The following is a 26,448-nucleotide window of genomic DNA, read 5'->3' as shown; positions in this document are numbered from 1 at the left end:
CTATATTAATTTTAGATGTACAGATAGTGGTTAGATATCATATACTTTACAAAGTGATTCCCCCAATATATCAAGTACCCATCTGACACCATACATAATTATTACAATATTATTGACTATATTCCCTCTACTGTACCTTATATCCCCATAACTATTCTGTAATTACCAATTTGTACTTCTTAACCCCTTCACCTTTTTTACCCAGCCCTCAACACTTATTCCCTCTGGCAACCATCAGTTTGTTCTCTATATCTATGAGTCTGTTTCTGAACACATTTATTTTATTCTATAGATTCCACATATAAGTGAATATATAAGTGAAATCACATGGTATTTGCCTTTCTCTGTCTGACTTACTTCACATAGCATAATAATACCCTCCAAGTCCATCCATGCTGTTGCAAATGGTAAGATTTCTTTTTGTGTGTGTGTGGCTGAGTACCATTCCATTGTAAATGTACCACAGCTGCTTTTTAAAAAATTTTATTGTTTAGGTATTACAAATAGTAGCACATATGTCTCTCTTTTTTTCCCCCCCACTGACCTCCCCCCCAGCCTCCCCTACCCCCCAGCACTTGCCCTCTTAACCCCCTCCCACCTCCCGCCCCCAGTGTCTTGCGTCTGTTGGTTGTGCTTATATGCATGCATACAAATCCTTCGGTTGATTCCTTACTCGCCAAACCCTCCCCTATCTTCCCGCTGTAGTTTGACAGTCTGTTTGATGCTTCTTTGCCTCTATCTATTTTTGTTCAACAGTTTGTAATGTTCTTTATTGTCCATAAATGAGTGAGATCATGTGGTATTAATCTTCCACTGACTGGCTTATTTCACTTAGCATAATGCTCTCCAGATCTATCCATGCTGTTGTGAATGGTAAGAATTCCTTCTTTTTTACAGCAGCATAGTATTCCATTGTGTAGATGTACCATAGTTTTCTAATCTATTCATCTGCTGATGGGCATTTAGGCTGTTTCCAAATCTTAGCTATTGTAAATTGCGCTGCTATGAACATAGGGGTGCATATATCCTTTCTGATTGGTGTTTCTGTTTTCTTGGGATATATTCCTAGAAGTGGTATTACTGGGTCAAATGGGAGTTCCACTTTTAATTTTTTGAGCAAACGCCGTACTGTTTTCCCAATGGCTGCACCAGTCTGCATTCCCACCAGCAGTGCACGAGTGTTCCCTTTTCTCCGCATCCTCTCCAGCACTTGTCATTTGTTGCTTTGTTAATGATAGCTGCTCTGACAGGTGTGAGATGGTACCTCATTGTTGTTTTGATTTGCATCTCTCGGATGATCAGTGACTTTGAGCATGTTTTCATATGTCTCTTGGTTTTCTGAATGTCCTCTTTCAAAAAGTGTCTAGGTCCTTTGCCCATTTTTTGATTGGATTATTTATCTTCCTTTTGTTAAGTTGTATGAGTTCCTTGTAAATGCTGGAGATTAAACTCTTATCAGAGATAACATTGGCAAATATGTTCTCCCATGCAGTGGGCTTTCTTGTTGTTTTGTTGATGGTTTCTTTTGCTGTGCAGAAGCTTTTTATTTTGATGTAGTCCCCTTTGTTTATTTTCTTTTTAGTTTTACCACAGCTTTTTAATCCCTCTTGTCTGTTGATGGGCTGTTGGGTTGCTTGCATGTCTTGGCTATCGTAAGCAACGCTGCCAATTTGCATTAACTCTTGCCTTACACATTTTAGTGGAAGATGTCTGAGCAGATGTATAAAGGGGAATAAGTAGGAAGCAAAGGCTAAAAACGCTAGTTTTCAATTCTCTTGTATTTATTTGTTGGTTTATTCAACAAATATTTCATCACTGCTTGTTGTGTTTTCAGAAAGTCCCGTTCTCTGCTTAGTGAGCTGACAGACTAGTGGCAAGACAACTGGGATGAAAAGGAGTGCAGACACAGGCTCTGGGAAATAATACCTGTAGTCACTCAGCACCTGTTATCGTGCTGGGGCGCAGGGGTCAGAAGCGAGGTAGAAGCCCAGCTCGTTCACTCACCACTTTATAACCATAGACAAGCTGTTTTACCTTTCCTGGTTTTAGTTCCTCTTACTGTAAAATGAGGATAATCATGTCACCTCACCTGTGGTGATTAAATGAGATAGCTTCTGTGGAAGCACCCAGTGCAATGGCTGTCACAAAACATATGCTTAGCACTCAATGACAGGCCCAATTTCCTCCCCAGGGAGCGCAGTGCAGTTGCGGGGTTCGGGGTTCCCATAGCACTCAGCCGCATTATGAAGATACTAGATACAACACAAAATTTTACCTCCATCTTCCATAAATGCACTCACTGTTTGAATCTGGAATGTGAAGGAGCCAGAGAGAAGCAACTGGCAAAGGTCATGAAAGGGCAATTGACACCTGGGAACAATATGAAAGACTGGGACTCTTCAGGCTCAAATACAGAGGCCCAAACAGGTACGTGACAAGTAACTCAATCTAATCTGGTAAATACAGAGGTGACCCTGGGTGCTTTCCCAGGTGGCGTGAGTAAAAAGAATAAATGGGTTTTAAAAAGATAAAATAAATCTAGGAAAACAGAAAAGCCTTGATATCTACATGAAGAATCAGGCCTTAAACTCTCAGTTTGACCTTAAACTCTCAGTTTGACCTTAGAGTGGATGGACAGCCAGGCTTTCTACAGCACCTTCTTTAGGGTGATGCATTGGTAAGACGTCACTCGCTGTGCTCTGAACTAGTATGGGAATTACACATCATTGGTATTACTCAGACAGTTTATTTCCCCCCTCTGTTGTGACTGTGTGTCACGTGAGGATAAATATCCAGGAAGGTTACAATTCCCAATTTAAAATATAGAAAAGACTGTCTTTTATTCTAGATTGGGCAACCCCAGCCACAGCCGTTCAAGGGGATTAAACGGGCTGATTATCCAGTGTGGCTTGCATGCTGGTGCCATTATTTTGCTGCTACTCTTTGAGTTCTAAAGATCTGTTGTTTTTGTCATTGTTGCTTGCTTTAGACAGTATCGCTTTTCTTTATCTGAGCTTCCCTTCCCTCAGGCTTCCTTCGGTGGCTTAACTTTACTCTCAAAAGAACACATTTTCCCCAGAAACCTGCTTGCTTTTCTAATCCCTGCCCTTCCCTGAGTCTTGGCTGCCAGCTGAATCGAAGAACAGGTTCTGGTGACAGGGGAAAGGCTCTCAAAAAACAATCTTGTAAGAAGTTCAGCAGGTAGAGGCCAGGCCCTGGATTGCAATGCTGTTGGGGCAGCCCCTGACCAGGGCTTTTGCTTTCTTTACTCTGCCCCTCCCTGGCTGAGAACTCACAACAGTTGTCCTAAAGCTTTCCCTAGAGGATGAGCCCTAAGAAATCTGTACCTGGAAGTATCACCTTTCTGGGGCAGAAAAACAAAGGGGCAACACTTTCCTGAGTTTCCTTGGGGTTTTGGGATTTTGTAAAGGTCTTTCAATGGACAGACTATCCAGCTTCCTTGTGGCATTAACCCAACGTTTAAGCTCTGACTCAGAATACAATTCCTGCCCCATGCACACCATCTGTGGTTTTTTCTGTGTGTTGTGGCTGCTGGGCAACACGAAACAAAAATGTGTTTGAATTCCTCTATGGGAGGAAAACTTTGTGCTGCTTTGATCTCTTATAATTCAGGCAACAAGCCCACTTTTCCAGGACTCAGTGTAATTGAACAATTCGTTCTACGGTTCACTGATGACTGAACCTGGAAAGCCAGCATGGGGTGGGGGATTTGGAGACTATTTGGCAAAAGGTCCTTGAAACCAAGAGTAGACGGTTGATAGGGATCTAGATGCTTAACTGCCTAGAAGTCAGAACAAGGTGGAATAAGATGGGTCAGGTACAGGAAGATCAGCTATGAAAGAACACCATGTGTACAAAAGCCAAGAAAGTAAGAAAGTGGAGGAAAAAATGTGAGTGCTGAGACAAAAAAGGGGGGTGAAAACATAAAAAAGAGGAATTGATGCCCTTGGCGAGAGGAACTGGTAAAGGGAACTATTTTGAGAAATAGTTGAGATTTTTCTGACAAGGAAATGGAAGATACAATTCCTGTCTTAGGGCTTCAGGGACTTGTTTGCTTTCAAAATTTGTCAATCATTTTTAAATTGTCATTATCATATTTTTAATTGGCAAAAGTGACTTTAAGCTTATACCAGCTGCATTGCTTAGTAGTGGGGTTAGTAACACCCAGAGGCAGCGAGATAGAAGATGAGGAGGACAGGGGCTTTAGAATTGAAGTGCGATTTCTTGTCCCAGTGCAACAAATCCAGTCTGCTTGCCGTCTCTAAATGTGGACATCTGTACCTCCGAGTGTTGTGAGGGTTAGCAAAAAAGATGTCAAAGTCCTTGGAGATAGTAGGCACTCCATATATAGCATCTGCTGTTAATATTTGTTATTATTATTATTATTATTTCACCTGAAGACAGGGAGGTTGATGTTCTAAGGCCCTTTTTAGTTTTATAAGATTTCTTAATGATTTAAATCTGATGTAGGAATGATGAGTCTTGATCAGACATTTTAGACTAGAAGATATCTTCAAGATGATCTCACCTTTGTTCATGTTTCTAAATTGTGCATAACAAACCATCCCAAAGCTTAAAGGAATTCTGGTCATTAACTCACCAGTCTGGTGGTTGGTGATGTGCTTCACGGGGCCTCCCTCTGAACAAGGACCTCGTGCTCAAGGAAGCTAGCCCGAGATTCTGTATGCGGCAGTATCAAGATTCCAGGAGGGAGAGAGCAGAAGCTGCAAGGCCTCGCTCGCTTTTCACTTTGTCACTTTCAGCTGGTCTGTGCAAGCACAAGGCCAGCCCAGGTTCAAGGTCGAGGAGAAGTGACAAAGTCACATGGAGAAAGAGTGCCTTTAGAGATGAGAGGAATTAGGGAGGCCTGCTTTGTAACAGGGTACCACTTCATCTAACCGTCCTTAGCAAACCAGGAAAATAAAGCCAAGAAAGTTAAATATTTGGCCCAGATCATCCAAATAAACCTGAGCCTCCTCCACTGCTCTTTCTACTATCTGAAGGCAACTCAAGAATGGGCTAGGGTTTGATTCACTGAAAGCAGACAAGTGGGGCCAAAGAATGGAGATAAAAGGACAACTATCATTTACTGCGCACATTGCAAATGGGTAGGACATGATCAATTAGTCATGGAAATAAATATGAGGACAAACACCTGCTCAGAATAAAGGTGAACAAAAAAAAGTGAGTCACAAAGATCAGCAAGGGCACAGTTGGAGAAAATAAAGAAGGGGATTTGATTCATCACTCAAGGATGGAAAATAAAGGAAACAAATCGAACTCAGGAGGAGGAACCTCAGGGGGCAGACTCATTCGGGAGATGCTGGAATGGAATCCAAGGCGGCACAGGGCAGGCTAAGATTCCTGCGAATGAAGGAGGAGCATTTTGCCTCGGAGTAGAGGGCCAAGACGATATGGCCCAGCAAGAGAAGACCTGATTTAACTTAGTCACGTTAACTAGCCTGGGGCTAGGACAAATTACAAGTGTAGTCAGCAGTCCTCATGATAATGTTGAGTCAGGCTGGACTGATGAAGCAAACCAGCTGTGCACTTGTAATTTATCTATATGCATGCCATGTGTAACCCCAAGGTTCTTCTCATTGGCATAAAGTGGATTGTCTGCTCTAGATGGCTGGCTGAGTGTATAACAAACCAATGTAGGTGAGGAAGAGTTCCATGCAGGGTGGCAATGAACTTGGTTGATTTCCACTTGTAAGCAAATGTTATCCCTGTCAGACTAAAGCCAGCTGAGACTTAAGAGTACTGCCCTCTTAAGTCTCACGTATCAGGGCACCCTACTTTATATTCAGAATTTCTTTTGCTAGTGTTGAACTAATTTGATACTTTACTTCTAAGTAAATGAATGAATCTAAACCACTGGTTTACAATTATGCTCCTTTTACTACAAAAAGCTCACTTAACCATTATTGATGTACAGGCTATTTTATAGTACACAGGATTCTTGAGTGTCTAAGACTAAGGAGCTGAGCTATAAGTACGCAGAGAGTTTAGATGTTTGTGGCATTTCCCAGTTTCCCTTTCTGGGTTATCCTTACTTTAAAGGCTAGAGCTATTTATGTTTTGCTTCATTGGTAATAGGTAAACACAGTGCTATTTTTTTTTTTTTTTTTTTTTTACTACTTTACCCTTGAATTTTCTGGCTGTACATGTTCCCCACTTTCCTGACAACGCTCCCCAGGGTTAATCTTGAAATAGTTCTTCTTTAAAAGTTGTTGAATTTCTCCAAAATCTTGCCCTTTTATGTATCTGCTTGTAACTACTGTCTGCATTTTATTTCTCATGGTTTTCATGAAACAAATATTAGCATATGCACACCTACAAATCAATTATGTTTTGCCTAGGCAGAATGCGTTTTCTATGGCCCAACATTCACATTTAATCAGGATGAAAGTCAGAAACCTGGGAGAAGTATTTAGAGCAATTAGTTCATATTTTTATTAATCATGCCTTAGTCCAATGAAAAACTCTGAGACATGGATTCATAAATTGATAAAATGTACAATTGCCAAAACACAAAATGTAATTAATAAACAAACATGGGAAAGTGTTCAAACCTTACTATTTATCAAAGAAATGTGGCATATTTTGTTAAGCAAAGAAAATAAAAAAATTTTTTAAAGAAAAATAGCCACCCACAATCATACCTTGAAAGTATTAAATTCAGAAAATAAAAATACTCAAAATAATATTATCAGTCTCCCAAGGATGCCTAATGACAGTCTTGCACATTGCTGGCATGAGTAGTAATGCTACAGCCATTTTGAGAAGCATTTGGTAATGTGTATGAAGAACCGCAAAAATGTTTTGACTTTTTGACCAATAATTCTACTTCAGTGTCTGTCATAGGCACTATAAAAGTAGAAAATGCTCCTGATACTCATTACAGCAGTATTTATAAGGGGGAAATCTCAATGTTCCACACCAGAGCAATAATAAATAAATTATGGAAAATATACCAGCTTGAATATTGTGCAAATATTTAATGATTGCTCCCAAGATCAGTAATGTTAAAGGTGTTTATAATGTTGGGGTTTTGTTTTTGTTTTTTTAGATTATATGAGCATTGTGTCTATGAATAGCATCTTCTATGTACCCATGAAAATAAAAAATCTGGGAGTCTTCCAAACATGTCTCTGTGCCTAACCCTACAAAGTCACTTCACCTCTTGGTGGACACTTGGGGATCAATTCTATCTCTCCTGTATGCCACTGGAATTTTCTCTCCGAATGCAAGTCAGATGTGCCCTGCCACATCCTCAGTGCTTTCTCATTGCTCCAGAACCAAATGCCAAGCTTCCACCCAACTCCAAACACTGCCTGACCTGGCAGCCAGCTGCCGCCTCCTCTCCCTTCAGTGTCTTCTCCATCTCCACCCTCAGCCAGGTGGGCCTCGTTTCAGTTCCTTGGGTCTTCCTTGGGCCACTTGCTCCACAGCTGCTACTCTTCTGCTTAGAAAACTCTTCCTGCCTATGACCCTTTGCCTCATCCTTTATCCTTCAACCTTCAGGTCGTTTGTCATCTTTGTAGGGAAATCTTTGCTGCTGCCTCAGACTATGTCCCCTTCTTACTAGTATATGCTCTCATAACATCTATTTACTTTTTAATAGATGCTATTAAAAGGGTCACAGGTTCTATTCCTAGTCAGGGCACATGCCCAGGTTGAGGGCTCAGTTCCCAGTTGGGTTATGTGTGGGAAGCAGCCAATCAATGTTTCTCTCATTTGACCTCTCTCCTTCTCTCTTTCTCTCTCTCTCCCCCCGTCTCTCCCTTTCTCTTCCTCTCTTTAAAATCAATAAACACATATTTTTTAAAAAACATACCTGCTCTGCTCACCATTATACCTCTGTATCTGCACTATAGGAGGCCTTCCACAAATACATATTGAATAAGATTTATTACAACCATGTGAAAAACTGTCCTGCATGTTCAATGTAAGCATTTTTTGCCATAAACATCTTTGCTGCAAATATTTTGACCATACAACTAATTGGCTGTAAGGCAATTTCATGGTAAAAGACAAAGTAACAAAACAGAAAAGAGGGATATTGCCCGGCTGGTGTGGCTCTGTGGTTGAGCATCAACCAATGAACTAGGAGGTCACAGTTCAATTCCCCATCAGGGCACAGGCCTGGGTTATGGGCTCTATCCCCGGTAGGGGGCGTGCAGAAGGCAGCTGATCAATGATTCTCTTTCATCGTTGATGCTTCTATCTCCCTCTCCCTTCCTCTCTCTGAAATCAATTAAAACATTAAAAAAAGGGGGGGGGATGTGTGTGTGTCTGATACTTTAGTAAGGGAAGTAGCAATAAAGATAGGAGTGAGCTTTTGTCAGAGGGGTGGCAGTGGCAAAATGGGAAGCACTAGTGCAAATTATGTAGGCTGGACCTAATGATTGTTGCCTAATGCTTTTCAAAATGCAAGTCTGGGCAGGATGGCCTCTGGCTTCCTTCTCAATTATTTTATAAAATGACAGTATCATAGCCCCAAGCAGGAGCCTGCGTTGCACCTACCTCAGTTCATTGCCTTTAACTCCAAACTTGCCACTCTGCAGCTGTCTTGCACCATCACCTTCTTAGTAGTGCAAGGCCCCTAAAACGTGTGCTTCACTGAGGACCCTGGGTAAAGGGCAACCACTGCAGAGTCACATGAAATTCTTTCCAGAACAGCAGAACTTGCCAAGTTTGAACCCAGCAGCAAGCCCGACTTTTTCATCAGTGCTATGCCAAGCTGCCTCTTCATGACAATTATCAGGTTCTTCAAACTCCCCTCTCTGCTCTGCTTGCCTCAGGGCTGTCTCCCTCTGGACTGAGCACTTCCCATTTCCAAACACTTCTAGGAGCCTCCTGAAATAGAGCAAAATGACCTTTAAAACATATATATATATGTTTTATTTCAGAGCGGAAGGGAGAGGGAGAGATAGAAACATCAATGTTGCGAGAGAATCATTGATCAGCTGTCTCTTGCATGCCCCCAACTTGGGATCGAGCCCACGACCCGGGCATGTGCCCTGACTAGGAATCGAACTGTGACCTCCTGGTTCATTGGTCAATGCTCAGCCACTGCGTAACACTGGCTGGACATAATGATCTGCTTTTTAAAAACAAGCATAAGGTTCTGGTCCAGATGGCGGTGCAGGTAAATGGACTCAGAAACCCTCACAACAATATCAAAATTGCAACTAAACAGAACAACCACCATGCAGAATCACCTGAAATCTAGCTGAACAGAAGTCCTGTAACTAAGGATATAAAGAAGAAGCCACCTGGAGACTAAAAGGAGGGGCAGAGAGTCGGAACAGGCTGGTTTCATATCCCTGTGTGGCAATCGGAAGGGATATCTCGGCTGAGGAGGCTCCCCCTAAGGAGTGAAGGGTTCCAGTCCCACATCAAAACGCCCAGCCCAGGGTCTGAGTGCCAATAAGTCCCCAATAACTACTGGCTGTGAAAACCAGAAAAAGAGATTGTGGCTGAGTGAGAGGAAGGCGCTGGAGTCCCAGGTATTCCTCTTAAAGGGCCCAAGCACAGACTTACTTGGACTCACTTCCTCTGAGCTCCAGCATTGAGGCATCACTCTGAAGGCACCAGGGACATACAGAGGGAGACTGAATTGTATGGCATCAGGGCAAGGGCTGGAGGGGGAGCTTTATCCTAGACAGAAGTGCTGGCAGAGGCCATTGTTCCTTTGCTGAGTCCTCCCCCAGCAAAGCCAGAAGGTAGGCAGTATATCTAAGTCTCCATCAACCTGAATAACACTATTTGCCTTGCCCTAGTGATGCCCTGAGACCTTGCCCCAGTCAACTTTTGGATCCATCTAAGTTATTTCCAGTGGCTTTTCCATACAAAGGGCCTGTCTTGGCTCATTCTTCAGACTTTCCTAAAATTCCTCAAGCAAGCAGCATCTGGCCTCTGCATGGCATCTACCCCTCACTAGTTGGTCCCAGGCCTGGCACAAGCAGCAGCCAGCCTTGGTTTGCAGCTTGGCCTGGAATGGGTACCTGCAAGCCCAGCACAAGTAGCAGCCATCTGCAGATCATTTTATAGCTCATGTTGGGTGGCCCCAAGTAGGGAATAAGTGGCAGCTGACCTTGGCCTTCACCTCCCAAGAAGCACCAGAGGCAGTGCACCCAGTAAAGAGCTTCAGACGACACCAAAACACCACCCAATCATCGCCACAAGCAATGCACTCAAAGGGTGGACATGATGAGTACCAAAGCCCCACTTAAGTGAGTCCTGCTCCATGAAGTCAGCCCCTGCACAGCCAATCCTCCATTGTAGTCATAGCCAGTCCTCAAAACCATTTGACCTGGGTGGGGGCTGAATCTCTCCCATTGAGGTGCCAACAGCAATCAAGGATAAACTACATACACTAGGACAATGCACACAGCATACATAGGGCACACCTGCAGCACCCAGCTCTGGTGTCTGGGGAGGCTGTACCACTGGGCCCTATATAAGGCCACTCTAGCAAGTTCAGGAGATATAGCTGCTCCATCTAATACATAGAAGCAAACACAGGGAAGCAGCCAAAATAAGGAAACAAAGAAACAAGTCCCAATGGTTATAAGGATGCTCAAGGAACTTAGTGCGAATGTCAACAGCATAAAAAAGGATATGAAAACCATAAAAAGAACCAGTCAGAAATAAAGAATACTGAAATGAAGAATAAATTATAGGGAATCAGCAGTAGCCTAAATGAAGCAGGAAATTAAATCAATGATTTGGCAAATAAAGAAGCAGAAAACACCCAATCAAAACAGCAAAAAGAAAAACAAATCCCCCCCCCCTAAAAAATGTAGGGTCTGTGGGCTGACACTCTAACCACTGAGAAAAACCAGCCAGGGCTCTTCTTTTTTAAAAATCCTCACTGGAGGATATGTGTTTGGGTTTTTTATTATTATTGATTTTCAGGGAGGGAGGGAGGGAGAGAGAGAGAGAGAGAGAGAGAGAGAGAGAGAGAGAGAGGTTAGAGTGTCACCCTAGGGTCGCGGGTTCAATTCCCAGGCAAGGGCACCAAAAAAAGAAGAAAAGGATAAAATACATGAATAGTAAGATGGCAATAAATACTCTCTATCAACAATTACTTTACATGCAAATGAATTAAATGCTCCGATAAAAAGATACACAGTGACTGAATCGATAATAAAACAAGCCCCTTACATATGCTGTCTGCAAGATCCTCACTTCAGATTGAAAAACACACACAAACTGAAAGTAAATGGATGAAAAAAGATATTTCATGAAAATGAAAACAAAAACAAAAAGCTGGGGAAGCAATACTGATGCCAGATAAAATAGACTTTAAAACAAAGGTTATAAGAAGTGACAAAGAGGGACCAAGAAATTCTGTTTCTGGGTATTTATCCAAAGAAATCCAAAACACTACATCAAAAAAAAAAAAAAAATACACCCATATGCTTACTGCAGCGTTATTTACAATAGCCAAGCTATGGAAGCAACCCAAGGGTCCATCAACAGATGAATGGATAAAGAAGTGGTGCATGTATACAATGGGGTATGACTCAGCCATAAAAATAAAAAAAATAATAAAAAAGGAAATGTAGCTATCTGCAACAAGATGGGTGGGCTTAGAGGGTATTATATTAAGTGAAATAAATCAGACAGAGAAAGACAAATGCCAGATGATTTCACTTATATGTTAAATATAAAAAACAAAATAAGCAGAATAGAAACAGACTTAAAGATACAGAGAAAATTCTGATGGTTGCCAGATGGGAGAAGGGTTAGGGCAGCCGTGGGCAAACTACGGCCCGCGGGCAATAAAACTATTGAAAAAAAAGACCGTACCCTTTTATGTAATGATGTTTACTTTGAATTTATATTAGTCCACACAAACACTCCATCCATGCTTTTGTTCCGGCCCTCCGGTCCAGTTTAAGAACCCATTGTGGCCCTCAAGTCAAAAAGTTTGCCCACCCCTGGGTTAGGGGGTGGTTGAAAAAGGTGAGGGGATTCAGAAGTACAAATAGGCAGGTACAGAATAGTCACAGGGATGTGAAGTACAGCCTAGGAAATATAGTCAATAATATTGTAATAACTGTGTATAGTATCAGATGGGCACTAGATTTACCAGGGTGATCACTTTGTAAGTTGTATAAATGTCTAATCACAAGGTTGTACACCTGAAGCTAATATAATATTGTACGCCAACTGTAATTTAAAAACAAAAAAATAAACAAAAAGCCTATTACAACCAGTGATTAAATGAAAACTTGAGTAGCTTTTCATTTGAAAAGAGGACTAAGCAGAATACGGTAGGGGAAAAGGAAGAAGTAATGACAGAATTTCGGTTCTGGTATTCTGAAAGTGGGGGGCAGACACATTTGTGCGTGGGTTTCCTTTGCCAGCTATCTCAAATCACACTGCTTCTTACTCCCTGAGTATTCGCTCTCTGTTCATTCATGGGCTTTTGTGGTTTTGTGTTTAAAGAATTCCATTATCTAAGACCACTTACATTCAACAATTTCTTTTCTGCAATTTCTTTTATCTTTGACCACTGGATGGGCAAGTAAATACCCTGTCTGTTGTATTCATTGTTGAATCCCCACTGCCTACTCAGGGACTGGTACATGGATATTGCTCAATAAACATGAATGAATGAATGAGTAATCAGAACTAGAATATTCTAGTTTCAACATGTCATTAAAACATCTGTCATTCAAATGCATTTTAAGTCAGGTTTGCACAATGTTCAAAACAGGTTGTCCTCATGGATTTGATTATTTTGACTACCAGCAAAAACTCATTTTTTTTATTTGTAAGTGAGGATTGTTAGTGTATTTGGAAGAATACAACTAATATATATACATATACACAATCGTGAAAAGGAAATTCTGACTACAGCCAATTTCTCACCCCCCCCCCCAAACTTATAGTTTATGGAGAGTCTCCATTAGGTAAAGTTTAGCCCATCCACATGAGTTTACACTTGATGTGAAAAATTTAAGGGTGTATTTTATATTTTTCTTTATTTCAGCAAGCTCCAGAAGACCAAGAGGGATATCAGATGGCTTCAAGGAGTGACTGGTGAATGGTTTGAAGAAATTCAAAGAAAAAAGTTTTGCAATGAAACAGATGTCAGCCAAATGTTAAAGCAACCCCTTACATACAGGCTAAGGAAGGGGATGGCAGAAAATGGTGAGAAAAATTTTACGTCTCGTTTGTTGTTGTTTTTTCTTATGGCACAATATTGTAGATAATGGTTCTGTGGCTCTTGACTCTAACCCATTTATCTTTAGGACTATTTTGAAATAATATGATACAAAACTGTCATAACACACACAATGAAAAGCGTGAACTGATCCAGAGACAGAGAAGCATCGATCAGATGCTCAAACCTCAGAGGGAAAGTAGGGGAGGGTGGGGGTAAGGGGAAGAGATCAACCAAAGGACTTGTATGTATGCATATAAGCCAAACCAATGGACACAGACACCAGGAGGGTGAGGGCCTGAGCGGGGCAGGCGGGGGGGGGGGGGAGAATGGGGGGATAAAGACACATATATAATACCTTAATCAATAAAGAAAGAAAAAAATGTGGTTAAAGAAAAAGATAAAGAAAAAAAGTGAACTGAAAATGTACTATAATATCTGGGGAATCTGTTATTAGAGCCAGGCAATATAATACAGTGGTTAAGAACACAGACATTAATAGCCCTGGATTCAAATCTCCACCCTATGTACGTTCTCTATTCTTTCAGAATCCATGTGACTCTATTCAAGTTACTTATTCTCTATAAGCCTCAATTTTCTCATCTTTAAATGGGTATGATAATTCTTACCTCACAGGGTGGTTGTGAGAATTAAATAAAATTATATGTATGAAGTACTAGGCTGGATCACAGTATGCACTTAGATTAGTGTGGTGATGATGCAGAAGAAGGAGACAGGAGAGGTGGGGAAGGATGGGATGGTGTAGAGGAGATGCGACCCTTCTGGTACTTTGGTAACTTCAACCCTGCGAGCTCCAATAAACATCTTCTGTGGACAGCCTAACTATGTGACAACCAGCATGTCACTTACCTTCCTTCACCAATCACTTTTTTAAAATCTGTAAATAAGGATAATAAAACCTTTCACAGAACTATAATGAGAATAACAAAGTGCATTAGAAGTTATAAAATATGTACTATAGCAGTATACAGTATCTTTCTACTGATAGTCACATTGACTACTTTTGCTTATATGTGACTAACATTAGTGACATCAGAAAACATGTAACGATAATTCTAAACTTACATATTGACAGTACTTTGTAACTCCCATAATAAACAAATACATCTAAAAAGACCCACGTTTCAGATATTTAGATTAACCCCATATATATGTACTGAAAGGGTTAAAGAGAATAAAACAGGGCAGAGAGAAACTTACTGTGCTTAGCAGATATCTTGCAAAAAGCTTGCAGCCTTGAGCACAGCATAACTCAGATAACCAGAAGACACCTGGCATGGGAGGAACCAAGGACGGACCAGACCTTTACGTCAGCAGAGCGGCTTGCAGCCAGCAAAAATTAATAAAAACCTCTCTCTCCCTGCTCTCTTCTCTGATGCCTTTCTCAGTCTCAGCCCACTTGCACCCAGGTGTCGGGAATAAAATCTCTTTTGATACATTATAGCCTCATGTCATAGGTGCGCGACCCCGGCCCAACTCTGAACCTTTCATATACTATTGTGACTTTCTCCTTACCTTGAATTCCTCTAATATTTATAAACTCAGCATGCCCAAAAGATGGTGTGCTAAATGTGCATAAATGACTTTGTATGTGTTCATGTTGCCTTAGAATTTTTAGCACTCATATGTAAAGCTATATGCTATCTATACATCTATATTCTACATATTTATATTGCATGCATATGTACATATAAACCATATATGTAGCAATATATAGGGAAATAGATTCTTTACTTTAAGCGGCTTAATTTCCTTTTCCTTTCATCTCTTTGATATGAAAGTTACATTGTACCTATCACGATGTTTTAAAATACTAAAATAAAAATTTCTGAAGGACAGGGTGATTAAAAGCCACACAAGAACTGAATGAGGTCCCCAACACCTAACCTTAGGTTTTCTTTATTTACCAGAGGTCTGGTGCACGAAATTCATGTGTGTGTGTGTGGGGGGGGGGGGTCCCTCAGCCCAGTCCGTACCCTCTCGCAATCCCAGACTCCTCGGGAGATGTCCAACTGCCGGTTTAGGCCCAATCATCCCTGCAGGATCAGGCCTAAACTGGCAGTTGGACATCCCTCTCACAATCCGGGACCACTGGCTCTTAACCACTCACCTGCCTGCCTGCCTGATCACCTCTAACCACTCTGCCTGCCTGCCTGATCGCCCTTAATTGCTCGCCTGCCTGCCTGATCACCCCTAACCACTTCTGCCTTGGCCCCCACTGCTGCAGCTTCATCCAGAAGGATGCCCAGAATGATGTCTGGAGGTCGTTTGGCTGTCCAATCTAATTAGCATATTACACTTTTATTATTATAGATTTTTTTTTTTAATCCTCACCCAAGGACATTTTTCCATTGATTTTTAGAGACAATGGAAGAGAGAGGGAAAGACAGATATCGACGTGAGAGAAACCCATTGATTGGTTGCCTCCTGCCTGAGCCCTGACCAGGGCCCAGACCAGGGAGAAATGTGCCCTTGACTGGAATTGAACTGGGACCCTTCGGTCTGTAGGCCAACGCTCTATCCACTGAGCCAAACCAGCTAGGGCCACCTCACCTTGGGCTTTAGGTAGCCATGGGGAAGACAGGCTGAGTAAATTACCAGGGCTGGAGCAGGGGAGGTACCCACGTGCTCCGCAGTGCACATGGATCTTCTCCACTTGGCAGACCCATCAGAGGCACAGGACTCCCCTCAGGTCCTGAGGTCTCCATGTGGAGATGCCTGCTGCGCCCCAGACTCCAGGAGAGCGGAGGGAAGAGAGAATAAAGCCTTAGTTCCATGAGATTCGTTTACCTGGAAATATTTTAATGATGCTGAATTTTTACAATTTTCTTTTAGATCCTCTGGAATTACGAGCACCCAGATCTAAAAACACACCTACTCCAAGAAACCCAACACCCGTTCCCTCCCGGCTGAGCTTCAGATCCTCATTTGCTTCCCTGTTCTCATTCAGAAAACCCAGGAAGGACACCTTAAAGCTGCAGTCGCTGGGACAGAAAGGGTGAGTCAAATTCAGGTCATGTGACAGCTCATTAGTTACCTGATCCCGGAGGAGGCCGGCAGCCTGTGTGTGTTCAGAATGTTAATGTTTGCTCCCAGAATTTAAATTTAGATACTAAGGCAGGAAACAGGACTTAGCTTGCAGAGGGACAAAGTCCTTATGAAACTTGGCTCACCTGAAATCCCACTTCTAACCAACTGCACACGTCCCAGGTAATAATTACTAACAATTTTCCCACTGCTCCAAATGCCTGGTCTATGCCTTGGTCCGGCAGATATACTCAAATCAAAGCGACTTCTTCCTGGGGGAGTAGGTGTGTCTGTGGTGGCAGAGAAGGATGGGGCACGAACTGAGCACTAATGAGATAGGCGAAGAGACCCGGGCAAATCAGAACCATTGCGATGCTGTTGCCCAGAATTTAAACTTCAGGTGAATGGGGGCAGTGGGAAGCTTTGGGAGCAGTGGAGGCACAGCCCCAGATGGCTCCTGATTTAGATCGGCATAAATCAGGTCTACTTGACTCATATTGCTGGATTGTTTTCTGAAAAGCAAGCGAGACTATTTGCTTCCGTGCAATTGAGCTGACTGCCAAATATTTTCAGCAAGCCTTCCTGGTTAAAGAGCTTCCCACCCTCTTAAGGTGTTGGCCTGGCGCGTGGTGTGTTCCGGGTGTGCGTCCAACCATTAAGAGTGCACTGCAGTGCTTGGGTAAAAGGTGTTAGAGGTCACTCTTGCAGAGAAACAGTAGGCAGCCAGCAGCTGGTGGCGGGTGATGAGGCTCCTGGACTCAGGAGACAGTTCTGTCCCCTCCTCTGGGGTGGATGGAAGGCTCTTTGCTCCTAACTTTCACTGGAGGTTCTTTTGTCTTTGATGAAATAAGAAAGAGCTGAACAAGATGTAGATTTACGTGACTGTCTCCACCAGAGTCACTTACAAGCAAATTCTCTTCAAAGAGGTGAGTCGATTTGTTGTTTTGTGTGTTTTTTAAAATGTTTTAAACATCAGTCATTCTCTCATTTGGGAAATTAAAATGGAGGAGTATTTCCTTTGTAGCTAAAATTTCTTTTAAGGAGAAATCATCCTAATGTGTATTGTAGCTGGGACTTGTGATGTAATCTGTGTTTTAAGTGATTTTCTTTTAAGGCAGAGTTTTATATTGCTAAACAATCTAGCATTAGCAAACCAGGAAAAGTTGAAAAACCTGTTAGCTCTATGGACAAGTTATTTCCAAGCTCAGATTGCAAGTTACTGGAAAAGGGGATCAAAGAAGATAAAAGATCTATGATCTTCATTCTGGGTGGCATGTGTCTTTGTTATACACCAAACTGAAAAGAAAACTGAAACTCCTGCAAAATTCTGTTTAGCAACCATCCTTCTCATCTACCAAAATGACGTGTAGCTTTCTTTTAACCAGATGAACTGAAACATGTAACACAGCGTGCAGAAATTAAACAGATTTCGTCATTTTTAAGTGTACACGTGTGCTTAGCTTTAAATATATTTTACTTTTTAATCTTTAAATATATTTTACTTTCAAAACATAATTAGGAATAAATATTTATTAGTTATGCGGGTGCGAATGTCATGAAAGCACTGTTTTTGCTCCTAAGAGGTTTCAGAGATAAAATGTAAACATATGTCCTTTTTATCTTTAAATATTAGTTTGACCTAACTATTTGGATATAAATCCTGAACGTGTACAGTTAAGGAAGTATTTTCCTGTGGTAGGAATATCAGTTCCAAGGGGCTCTTTACCCTTAAGTAGAAATGAACTTCCTTTGGCAGTTCCGATCTTTCTAAATACAAAATCGACCTCCAAAATACAGGCTCTGGTTCAGGAGCTGCTCCTTGCCTCTGAGTGCAGCAGGGGGACTGGCACAGGGCCCCCGGCGACGTGCAGTCATTCGCGGCCGGTTTCTACTTGCTGAAGTCATCGAGGTTTGACTTTGTCACACTCCTTGCTCTGGAGAACAAGTCAGCAAAGCAGTTTATAGGATTTTGCAAATCACAGAAGGAGAACCAGCCGCTCTAGACAAAATCCAGCCTTCTGCTCAGCCCTAAAAGAGTTGCGTATCAGAGAGATTTCTTTTCCTCTTTTAAGGTATGGCTTAACTGAGCAATGACACTGGATATGGGGGTAACACTCCCCATGGCGGGGGGGTGGGAGGGGTGGGGGAAGGGGGGCGGGGGGAGGGGGGAGAATGGACTTTATCATTTTACCAGATATGCTTGTTCCTTCTAGAAAGGCCTAGCCAATAAAACCAATGGCATTTTGAAGCTTTGATTTCCTATTGTCAGTGCATGAAAAATCATGGGAACACAGTGACCTTGGGAATTGATCAGAAGGCAAAAAGTTCTGTCATTTCTGCTTAAAATAGCACCAGTTTCTCCTCCAAAATCTATGCACTTCCCATATTACTCCATTATTATTTGAATCCTATATGAAATGGTCATACAGTACCCTCTGTGACCCCCAACCCCAGGAAAGAAGAAAAATATTTTCCATTCATGTTTTATTTATTGCTGGCCAATCCATTTGAGAAAGTATGCATGTTTAAATGTATCTTTCCCCCGGCATTTCCTTGTAAGCCGTACTTCCTCATGTCTTGCTATGGGGCATCGAGTGCCTGTGGCATATAGTGCTCATCCCCCACCACAAAGTTTCAGTCACTCCATTGCCCCACAGATTCCTTCCAGAGTTCGGCAAGTCACCCACAGTGCATGTCATGAGCTTACAAATGCATGGCTGCCAGTGGCATCTACAGCTGTTCCTTTCTTATTCCCAGACCCCAGGGGGTTGCAGTGGTGCCCTCCCCACCACGAGTAGGTGGTGTATGCGCTTCTCTGTTTCATGCTCCAACATACTGCAAATAAAGTCGCTCCTTCAAGGGGGCCACGCCTTCATGTCCACACACATTCTCAGAGCTGTGCAGCCATGTGGCACCAGCCCATTATGCCGTGTGTAGGGATATGGACTTTGGTCCCCTGCTCTTTCCTCTGTTGTAATCCCAAGGGCTAGGCAAAGTGCAAATATAAGAGAATTAGTTCACAGGCTCATGTACAATTAAGCTTAAGATCACTTCTTTCCTTCCAGGACCATCACAGTGCTTGGCATTTAGTAAGTACTCCCTCCTTAGCGAGTGATAACTGCTATCCTGGAGTGAGTGTTTGCATGCCTACTACCCTGTTCCTTTAGGATCATTTTTTCCCCCTTGAGATGCAGAGTTTTGGTGGATCCAGCCAGCCACTCCTCAGACATGCCCAAATTTGCCTGATCCATAGGGTGTACACAGCTTAGGCACTCCAGCTGCAACCTCAGTTTATATAAGCAAAAAGTTCAAGTACTATTTTGGGAAACTTGAAAGGCAGATTCGTATTTTCCTAGATTCTGGTTGGTTGTTACTTTATTTTCTCTTCCATGCCCTACAAATGTCCTACTGTGCTCTCTCCCCCGCCCCTACTTGAGTGCCTGTGCTTGCGTGGAGCACAGACGTCTGAGACACCCAGACTGAAGAAGTGAGAGTAAGGAGCTCCTTCTTAGGAAGTGCTCCACACCAGGTGTGGTGTCCACAGACGAACAGCGGGTGTGGAGACAGCAGGGCGAAGCAGGACAAGCGGAGTGGTCTTGAACTTCAATGCTGGGTGGCCAGTGGTTCCCCATTGATCTGATTGATCAGTATCATAATCTCATCAGCAATTTAAAATTAATGGCAGCCCTGACTGGTATGTCCAATGGTTAGAGTGTCTGCCTGGTCAAGGGCATGTACCTGGGTTGCAGGTTCACTCCCCACCCCACCCCACCCCACCCTGTCGGGCGCGTGCGGGAGGCAACCAGTCCATGTGTCTCTCTCACATCGATGTTGCTCTCTCTCTCCCCCTCCCTCCCTCTCTCTGAAAAAGCAGTGAAAAAAATATCCTCAGGTGAGGATTAACAAAAATAAAAAATAAATAGAAATAATGACAGATAATCAGTCCCCAACCTTCAGACGCTGATTAAGAAGGTCTGAAGTAGGGCGCAGGGATGTTTATTTTTATAGTTTACTTTTAATTCTGCAGGACGTTTGGATGTTCATTCAGGGTTGGGAACGACAGCAGCAGAGCTTCCTACTCCCTCTGTGCTAAGGGCTGTCAGAGTTCTTGGCGTGGGGGCCAGCAGCCAAGGCGATAGTTTGTCTTTCATTTATCAAGCTTTTGCCAAAGCCCTACTCTGGATCAGATACGATGTTTAGTGTTAGAGATAAAATCGTGGAAATAAGGCCAATCTCCGCCTGGAGGGCTTTGTAACCTAGCAGGGAACACCAGATTGCTGCGTCTGGTTGGGCAGGAGGTGCACCGCATCATGTTCTCTAGGACATGCCAACCACATCAGGATCATCGTGGATTCGGGTGTTTATTATGGCAGCTTTCTGGCAAACGACAGTAAGGATCTTGAGGAAGGGATGCCCTTCAGAATTCACACAGGGATACCTTCTGACCACCCTGCAACCTGGGTGACAGCCTGGTATACTGACGACTATGGTAGAATATGGCGAGTGCTATGGTGGATGCATGGCATTCCTGCCATGAGGACATATAGGAGAAGCACTTAGCTCAGACTGCAGGATCCAGGAGGCTTCCTGGAAGAAGAGAGCCAATGTTTGAAGGACACGGAGGGCTGAGCTAAGCAAGTAAGAGTTGGGATGTTGCACCGGGCAGAAAGAATGACACAGCAAAGATCCGGAGACTGGGAAAGGCAATCATCTGGGTCACTGAAGTTCAGTGAGCCAATATAATAAGGTGAGACTGATAGGAGAGGGGATGGGAGGGGATGGCAGAGTCCAGGACAAAGGGACTCACAAGTGCAGTGCTAAGGAGTTTGGACTTGATTAATGCTGTAGACAGCAGGGAGCCATAAGTCATGTTTTAAAATAATACCATTCTTTTCCTTAATATATATGTTATATATGTTTATTTTATGTATATATGCATATATAGCAGACATAAATCACCCATGACTCATTGGACAAACACTAGTATTTTGGTGTATTTCATGCATGTGTGTGTGTACATATGTATGTAATTTTTTCATTGATAGTTTTTTTAAAATATATTTTATTGATTTTTTACAGAGAGGAAGGGAGAGGGATAGAGAGTTAGAAACATCGATGAGAGGGAAACATTGATCAGCTGCCTCCTGCACACCCCCTACTGGGGATGTGCCCGCAACCAAGGTACATGCTCTTGACTGGAATCGAACCTGGGACCCTTCAGTCCACAGGCTGACACTCTATCCACTGAGCCAATCTGGTCAAGGCTCATTGATAGTTTTTAAACAGAGAAGTAACATAATCAGATTTTCATTTTAGAAAGATCACCTTAGCTCAGTGGTTCTGGATCAGAGGCAATTTTGCCCCCGAAAGACATTTGGCAATGTCCGAAGGCGTTACTGTTTTACACAACTGGGGGTCAGTGCTATTGGCATCTAGTGTGTAGGGGTCAGAGATGTTGCTAAACATCCTTCAATGCATGCGACAGACCACCACACCGAAGATAGGCCAGGCGTGCCAAGGCCACAAACTCCTCCAGCTGGGACTCAAAGAACAGGCTCGAGGGGGCAAAATTTGAGTAGGGAGCCCAGGTGAGAGACCGCTGAGATGGTAGTGGCTTTAACGAAGGTAGTGGCAACAAGGAGGGCAAAGGTGGACAGATCTGTGCATAGTTTAGAACATGGAATCATGAGAACATGGCCACTGGATGTGCCGGCTGAGGAAGAAAGGAGAACTCAGGGAACCAGGTGGATGACGGCGAAGAATATAGGAGAAGGAGCAGAGGAGATGGGGAGAAAAATGAACACATTTGCTCATTCATTTAACAAATACGGTTGGAGGAATCCCATTGGCAGCACTCTGGAACAAAGCAACCATCCCTGGCTTCGCAGGCCTTCATCTCATGAGGACAACAAAAAGGAAACAGAAACATAGACTCGTGCTAAGAAGGGGGAGTTCTGTGTGCTCTGGGAGCACGTTTGGGAGAGGGTTAGGGTGGTATCTTAGAGTAAGAATCGAAGTCTGGGCAGGTCTGCCAGGGAGAATAAAGTTTATAATGATTCTTCAAGAATGAGATAGCTATTTAGGCAAACAATGGTAGAAAATTGTTCTCAGGAAAGGAACAATGAGTGCATAGGTTCAGGAGTGTGGCTAATTTCCTGTGGCAGCAGGGATAAAGGAAGGTGAGATGCGAGGTTGACAAGTATCAGGAGCTAGGTGATGTAGGGTCTTCTGAATGCAGAGAAGAATTTGAACTTCCACCCAACTGTAAATGGGAATCATTACAATGTTCAGCAGGAAGTGGCATGTCTCAGTTTATACTGATCACTCTGAAGAAATTTTCAACTGGTGTGCCATAAGAATTTTTGGCAGAGAGCAGAGATTTTCAACTGGTGTGCCATAGTAAGAATTTTTAAACATGCAATACCTGACTCTTTAGCGGGGAGTACTGACCTCTTTTCCCTTAGGTTGTCAAATTAATTAAAAAATGACAGCAGTCAATATAACAATAGCCACCTGGTGTGCATGAATCAAAATTATACCTATTTTTGTCAGATCAGCAAAAAATATAATATTTTGGGGGTGTGCAGCAGAATTTTAGTAATTAGTCTATGTGTGCCATGAGATGAAAAGGTTGAAAATCACTGGTGTCAAGAATGGATTGCATTAGAGCAAAACCTGGAGACAGAGGAACAGTTAAGGGACTATTGCAATAATAAAGGCAAAAGATGATAAATGTCTTAATGAGGGAAAAGGCAGGGAGATGTAGAGATGGGGATGGTTTTGAGAGGGATTTCTGTGTTTGAATCAACAGGATCTACCTGTCCATGAGACAGGACAGAGTGGATGTGGAAGGAGACATGCAGGGTCTGAACTGCCTGTGTTCACCCAGGTGGAGGTCTTCCATGGGCGGTAATTAGAGCATGCCCACCAATACTTGGGGGAAATGACCCAGGGCTTAAGTTAGGAAAGAATATTTTTTCAAAAGAATGTTCATGAGCCCTAGCAGGTTTGGCTCAGTGGATGGAGCATCAGCCCAAGGATTGAAGGTCCTGGGTTTGATGCCGGTCAAGGGCACACACCTCAGTTGCAGGCTCGATCCCCTGGTCGGTGCACATGCAGGAGGCAATCAACCTATGTGTCTCTCTCACATCAATGTTTCTCTCTCTGTCTCTTCCCTGTCCCTTCCACTCTCTCTAAAAATCAGTGGAGGCCGAAACCGGTTTGGCTCAGTGGATAGAGCGTCGGCCTGCGGACTGAAAGGTCCCGGGTTCGATTCCGGTCAGGGGCATGTGCCTGGGTTGCGGGCACTTCCCCAGTGGAGGATGTGCAGGAGGCAGCTGATCGATGTTTCTCTCTCATCGATGTTTCTAACTCTCTATCTCTCTCCCTTCCTCTCTGTAAAAAATCAATAAAATATATTTTAAAAAAATAAAAATAAAAATAAAAATAAAAATAAAAATCAGTGGAGAAATATCCACTAAATGGGGATCTCTGAATGGTATCTGCAAAGGGATAGAGACAAGAGAGAATATTTTGGAGGAAGAATACATTTCATAAGTCTAGCATACAGGTACCTATAGAAAGGTAGGGGTTTTCTAGGGGACTCATCAGATGAAAGAAAAGCCTAGTTGAGATGTTGGAGTATCCTATCTAACAAAAGGATATTATGCAAATTAACCGTCACTCCATCACAAAGATGGCGGCACCCATAGCCACAAGAGGGCGGCACCCAGTCCCCTCAGCCCCTCTGCTGGAGTGTCCGGTCCTGTCAGCCCTGCTCTCTGGGATCCACCTGCGCCCGGCATGTTCAGGGGAGGCAGCTGGGAGCAGACAGATCCTGGGCTCGGGGAGGGAGCAAGCAGGAGGAGAGGAGGTCAGGGCGGTTCATTCCAATGGATCTCACTCCAAGGCTTCATTCAAATGCAGAAAGCTCTCTGCTGACATCAGGGCCTCGGACTTCGCCTCGGGCTTCTCTGACTCCCCCACCCTTAGGCCAGAGCTCACCAACTTCAGGGAGGGAGGATGTTTGAAAAACCGGCCTATCTGGGTGGAAAAGAGGGCGGAGGCATCCCTCTGTTTGCTTCTGTCTGTTTTCTCTTTGTAAATCCCATTTCTGGTTTTCTACACTCTTTCTAAGGGTGGCCTGGCTTTTGTCAGCAAAAACAGACTCCTCTACAGTTTCACAGCAGACTTCATGGACTGATTCTGTTTCCTCACCCTCAGAAACCAGCAGGTGTATATGTCGTATTCATGTAAAAACATTCAAACCTGTAGAGAACTTTTATGAGTTTACTTGAGCCAAACTGTCCACACTTGCTGGGAAGCAGCATCTCAAGGCGCTGGGACAATGATCCAGAGAATGGCTGTTTTTTTGCTTTGTTTTATTCATTCTTCTTTTTTTATTTTTATTTTTTTATTTAATATATTTTCATTGATTTCCAAGAGGAAGGGAATGGGAGAGACGGAAACATCATCAGTGAGAGAGAATCACCAGTCGGCTGTCTCCTGCACGCCCCCAACTGGGGATCAAACCCACAATGAGGCAAGCATCCCACCTGGCTGTGGAGAGCCTCTGGGTCGCAGAGAGCCTCTGGGCAGTGGGCACGAAGCGGCCAGGCCTCGCCGAGAGCAGAGAACCACAGGGAGTGAGCCTGAGCTATCAGGGCTCCCAGGTTGGAGAGGACTCCCCTGAGAGCTCCCAGATTGGAGAGGGTGCAGGTCGGGCTGAGGGACACCCCTCCACCATGCATGAATTTCATACACCGGGCCTCTAGTACCTTATAAGATTTTAAGTAGGAAATTGATACTTATTGAGATTATATTTGCATTTTTTAGACAGATTTCTCTAGTGATAGGAAAGAAAGGATGGAGAGAAGTCCAGGAGAGAAACTGTGGGAGTTTGATATAAGAATGAGTGGAGTTGGAAAAATGGGGATATAAGTGAGAGAGCTTTAAGACATGGCATCAGTAGGATTTGAGAATAAGTGCAGAAGATGAGGTAGCTTTGTAACCCTTGAAATCACGAAGTCCAGAGGATTTTGCCAGCATAGCTTTCATGATACCACTGTTGCTTTTATTTCCTCTATGAACAGAAGCCATTCACATCAGAAACATAACTTTTAGGAGGCCCTGGGGGTGGGTGCAGAGACTCTGGGTCTCCAGCCAGCTGAGTCCTGTCCTCTGCGGCCTAAATCCACAACCACACACAGTTTTGCACACCCTCAGGGAGCATACATCCTGAAACTCCTCCATGGCACTCTGTCCCAGGCATCCTCTAAAATCACACCTTCTCCACCTGCCACTCTCAGAAACTGACTCCTGCCCCCTGCCCTCATTTTCATCCCTCCTTTTCAATCAGACTGGGGTCTGGGGAGCTGGGGAGAGTGTGGAGCTGTGTGGGTGCACGGGAAGGCTGCAGCCCCTCGGGGCTCTGGAAAACTGTTTAACAATCTGGCCGGATCTCCTGGCTCCTGAACATTTGAATTACTTGCCCATTCCCAGCCTCCCTTGCTCTTTCACATCTCCAGGCCTTTGCTCTGGCTATCCATTGTCTCTCCTACCAGTTTAGCCCTCATCTTCTCCCTGTCCCCTTCCCTGTTCACCCCAGGAAGTGCTCCCTGGCCCCTCTGCATTTTCAGCACATTTTACTAACATCTGTCTATTGTCCTTACCGCATCTTGGCTTGTATCTGGGCTCCTTAGGTATCTAATCTTCCCAATTATAAATGCTCTCAGAGAGCAGGGTCCCTGTGGCAATGGGCCGTGTTTCCTCCAAAGCACTCAAAATAGTGCCAAGCAGGTAGGAGGCAGGCAAGCTCAGTAAGGCTGTAGGGAAAGGAAGACTTAAAATAAAAGCAGTATTTAACTTATAAATATTATTAATATAAAGCAGTGATTTTCAACCAGTGTGCCACAAGAATTTTTATAACATGCAATACCTGACTATTTAGTCAGGGGGCACCAACCTCTTTTCCCTATTGTCAAATAAAAAATGACAACAGCCTGGCTGGTGTGGCTCAGTAGTTGAGTGTCAACCTATGAACCAGGAGGTCACGGTTCAATTCCTAGTCAGGGCACATGCCCGGTTGTGGGTTCAACCCCCAGTAGGGGGCGTCCAGGAGGCAGCCGATCAATGATTCTCTCTCATCGTTGATGTTTCTAACTCTCCCTCTCCCTTCCTCTCAGAAGTCAATA

The 26,448-nt window shown here is 43.4% G+C and overlaps 1 protein-coding gene across 5 annotated transcripts in view; it reads left to right on the top strand.

The window, feature by feature from the left end:
* EXPH5 (exophilin 5) overlaps nt 1-26,448 on the top strand; it is a 74,672-nt gene that overhangs the window by 27,715 nt on the left and 20,509 nt on the right. For 2 of the 5 annotated variants that reach the window (XM_059707999.1, XM_059708000.1), the window contains exons 2-3: nt 13,034-13,194; nt 16,064-16,226. In XM_059707999.1, coding sequence (XP_059563982.1) covers nt 13,034-13,194; nt 16,064-16,226 — 324 coding nt within the window. The other 3 variants (XM_059708001.1, XM_059708002.1, XM_059708003.1) reach the window with 3 other exon arrangements.

The sequence above is a fragment of the Myotis daubentonii genome, chromosome 9 (assembly GCF_963259705.1).
Source record: "Myotis daubentonii chromosome 9, mMyoDau2.1, whole genome shotgun sequence".
NCBI lineage: Eukaryota > Metazoa > Chordata > Mammalia > Chiroptera > Vespertilionidae > Myotis > Myotis daubentonii.
Note: the sequence above shows the minus strand (reverse complement) of the source record. Positions and strands in the feature narration are given on the sequence as shown.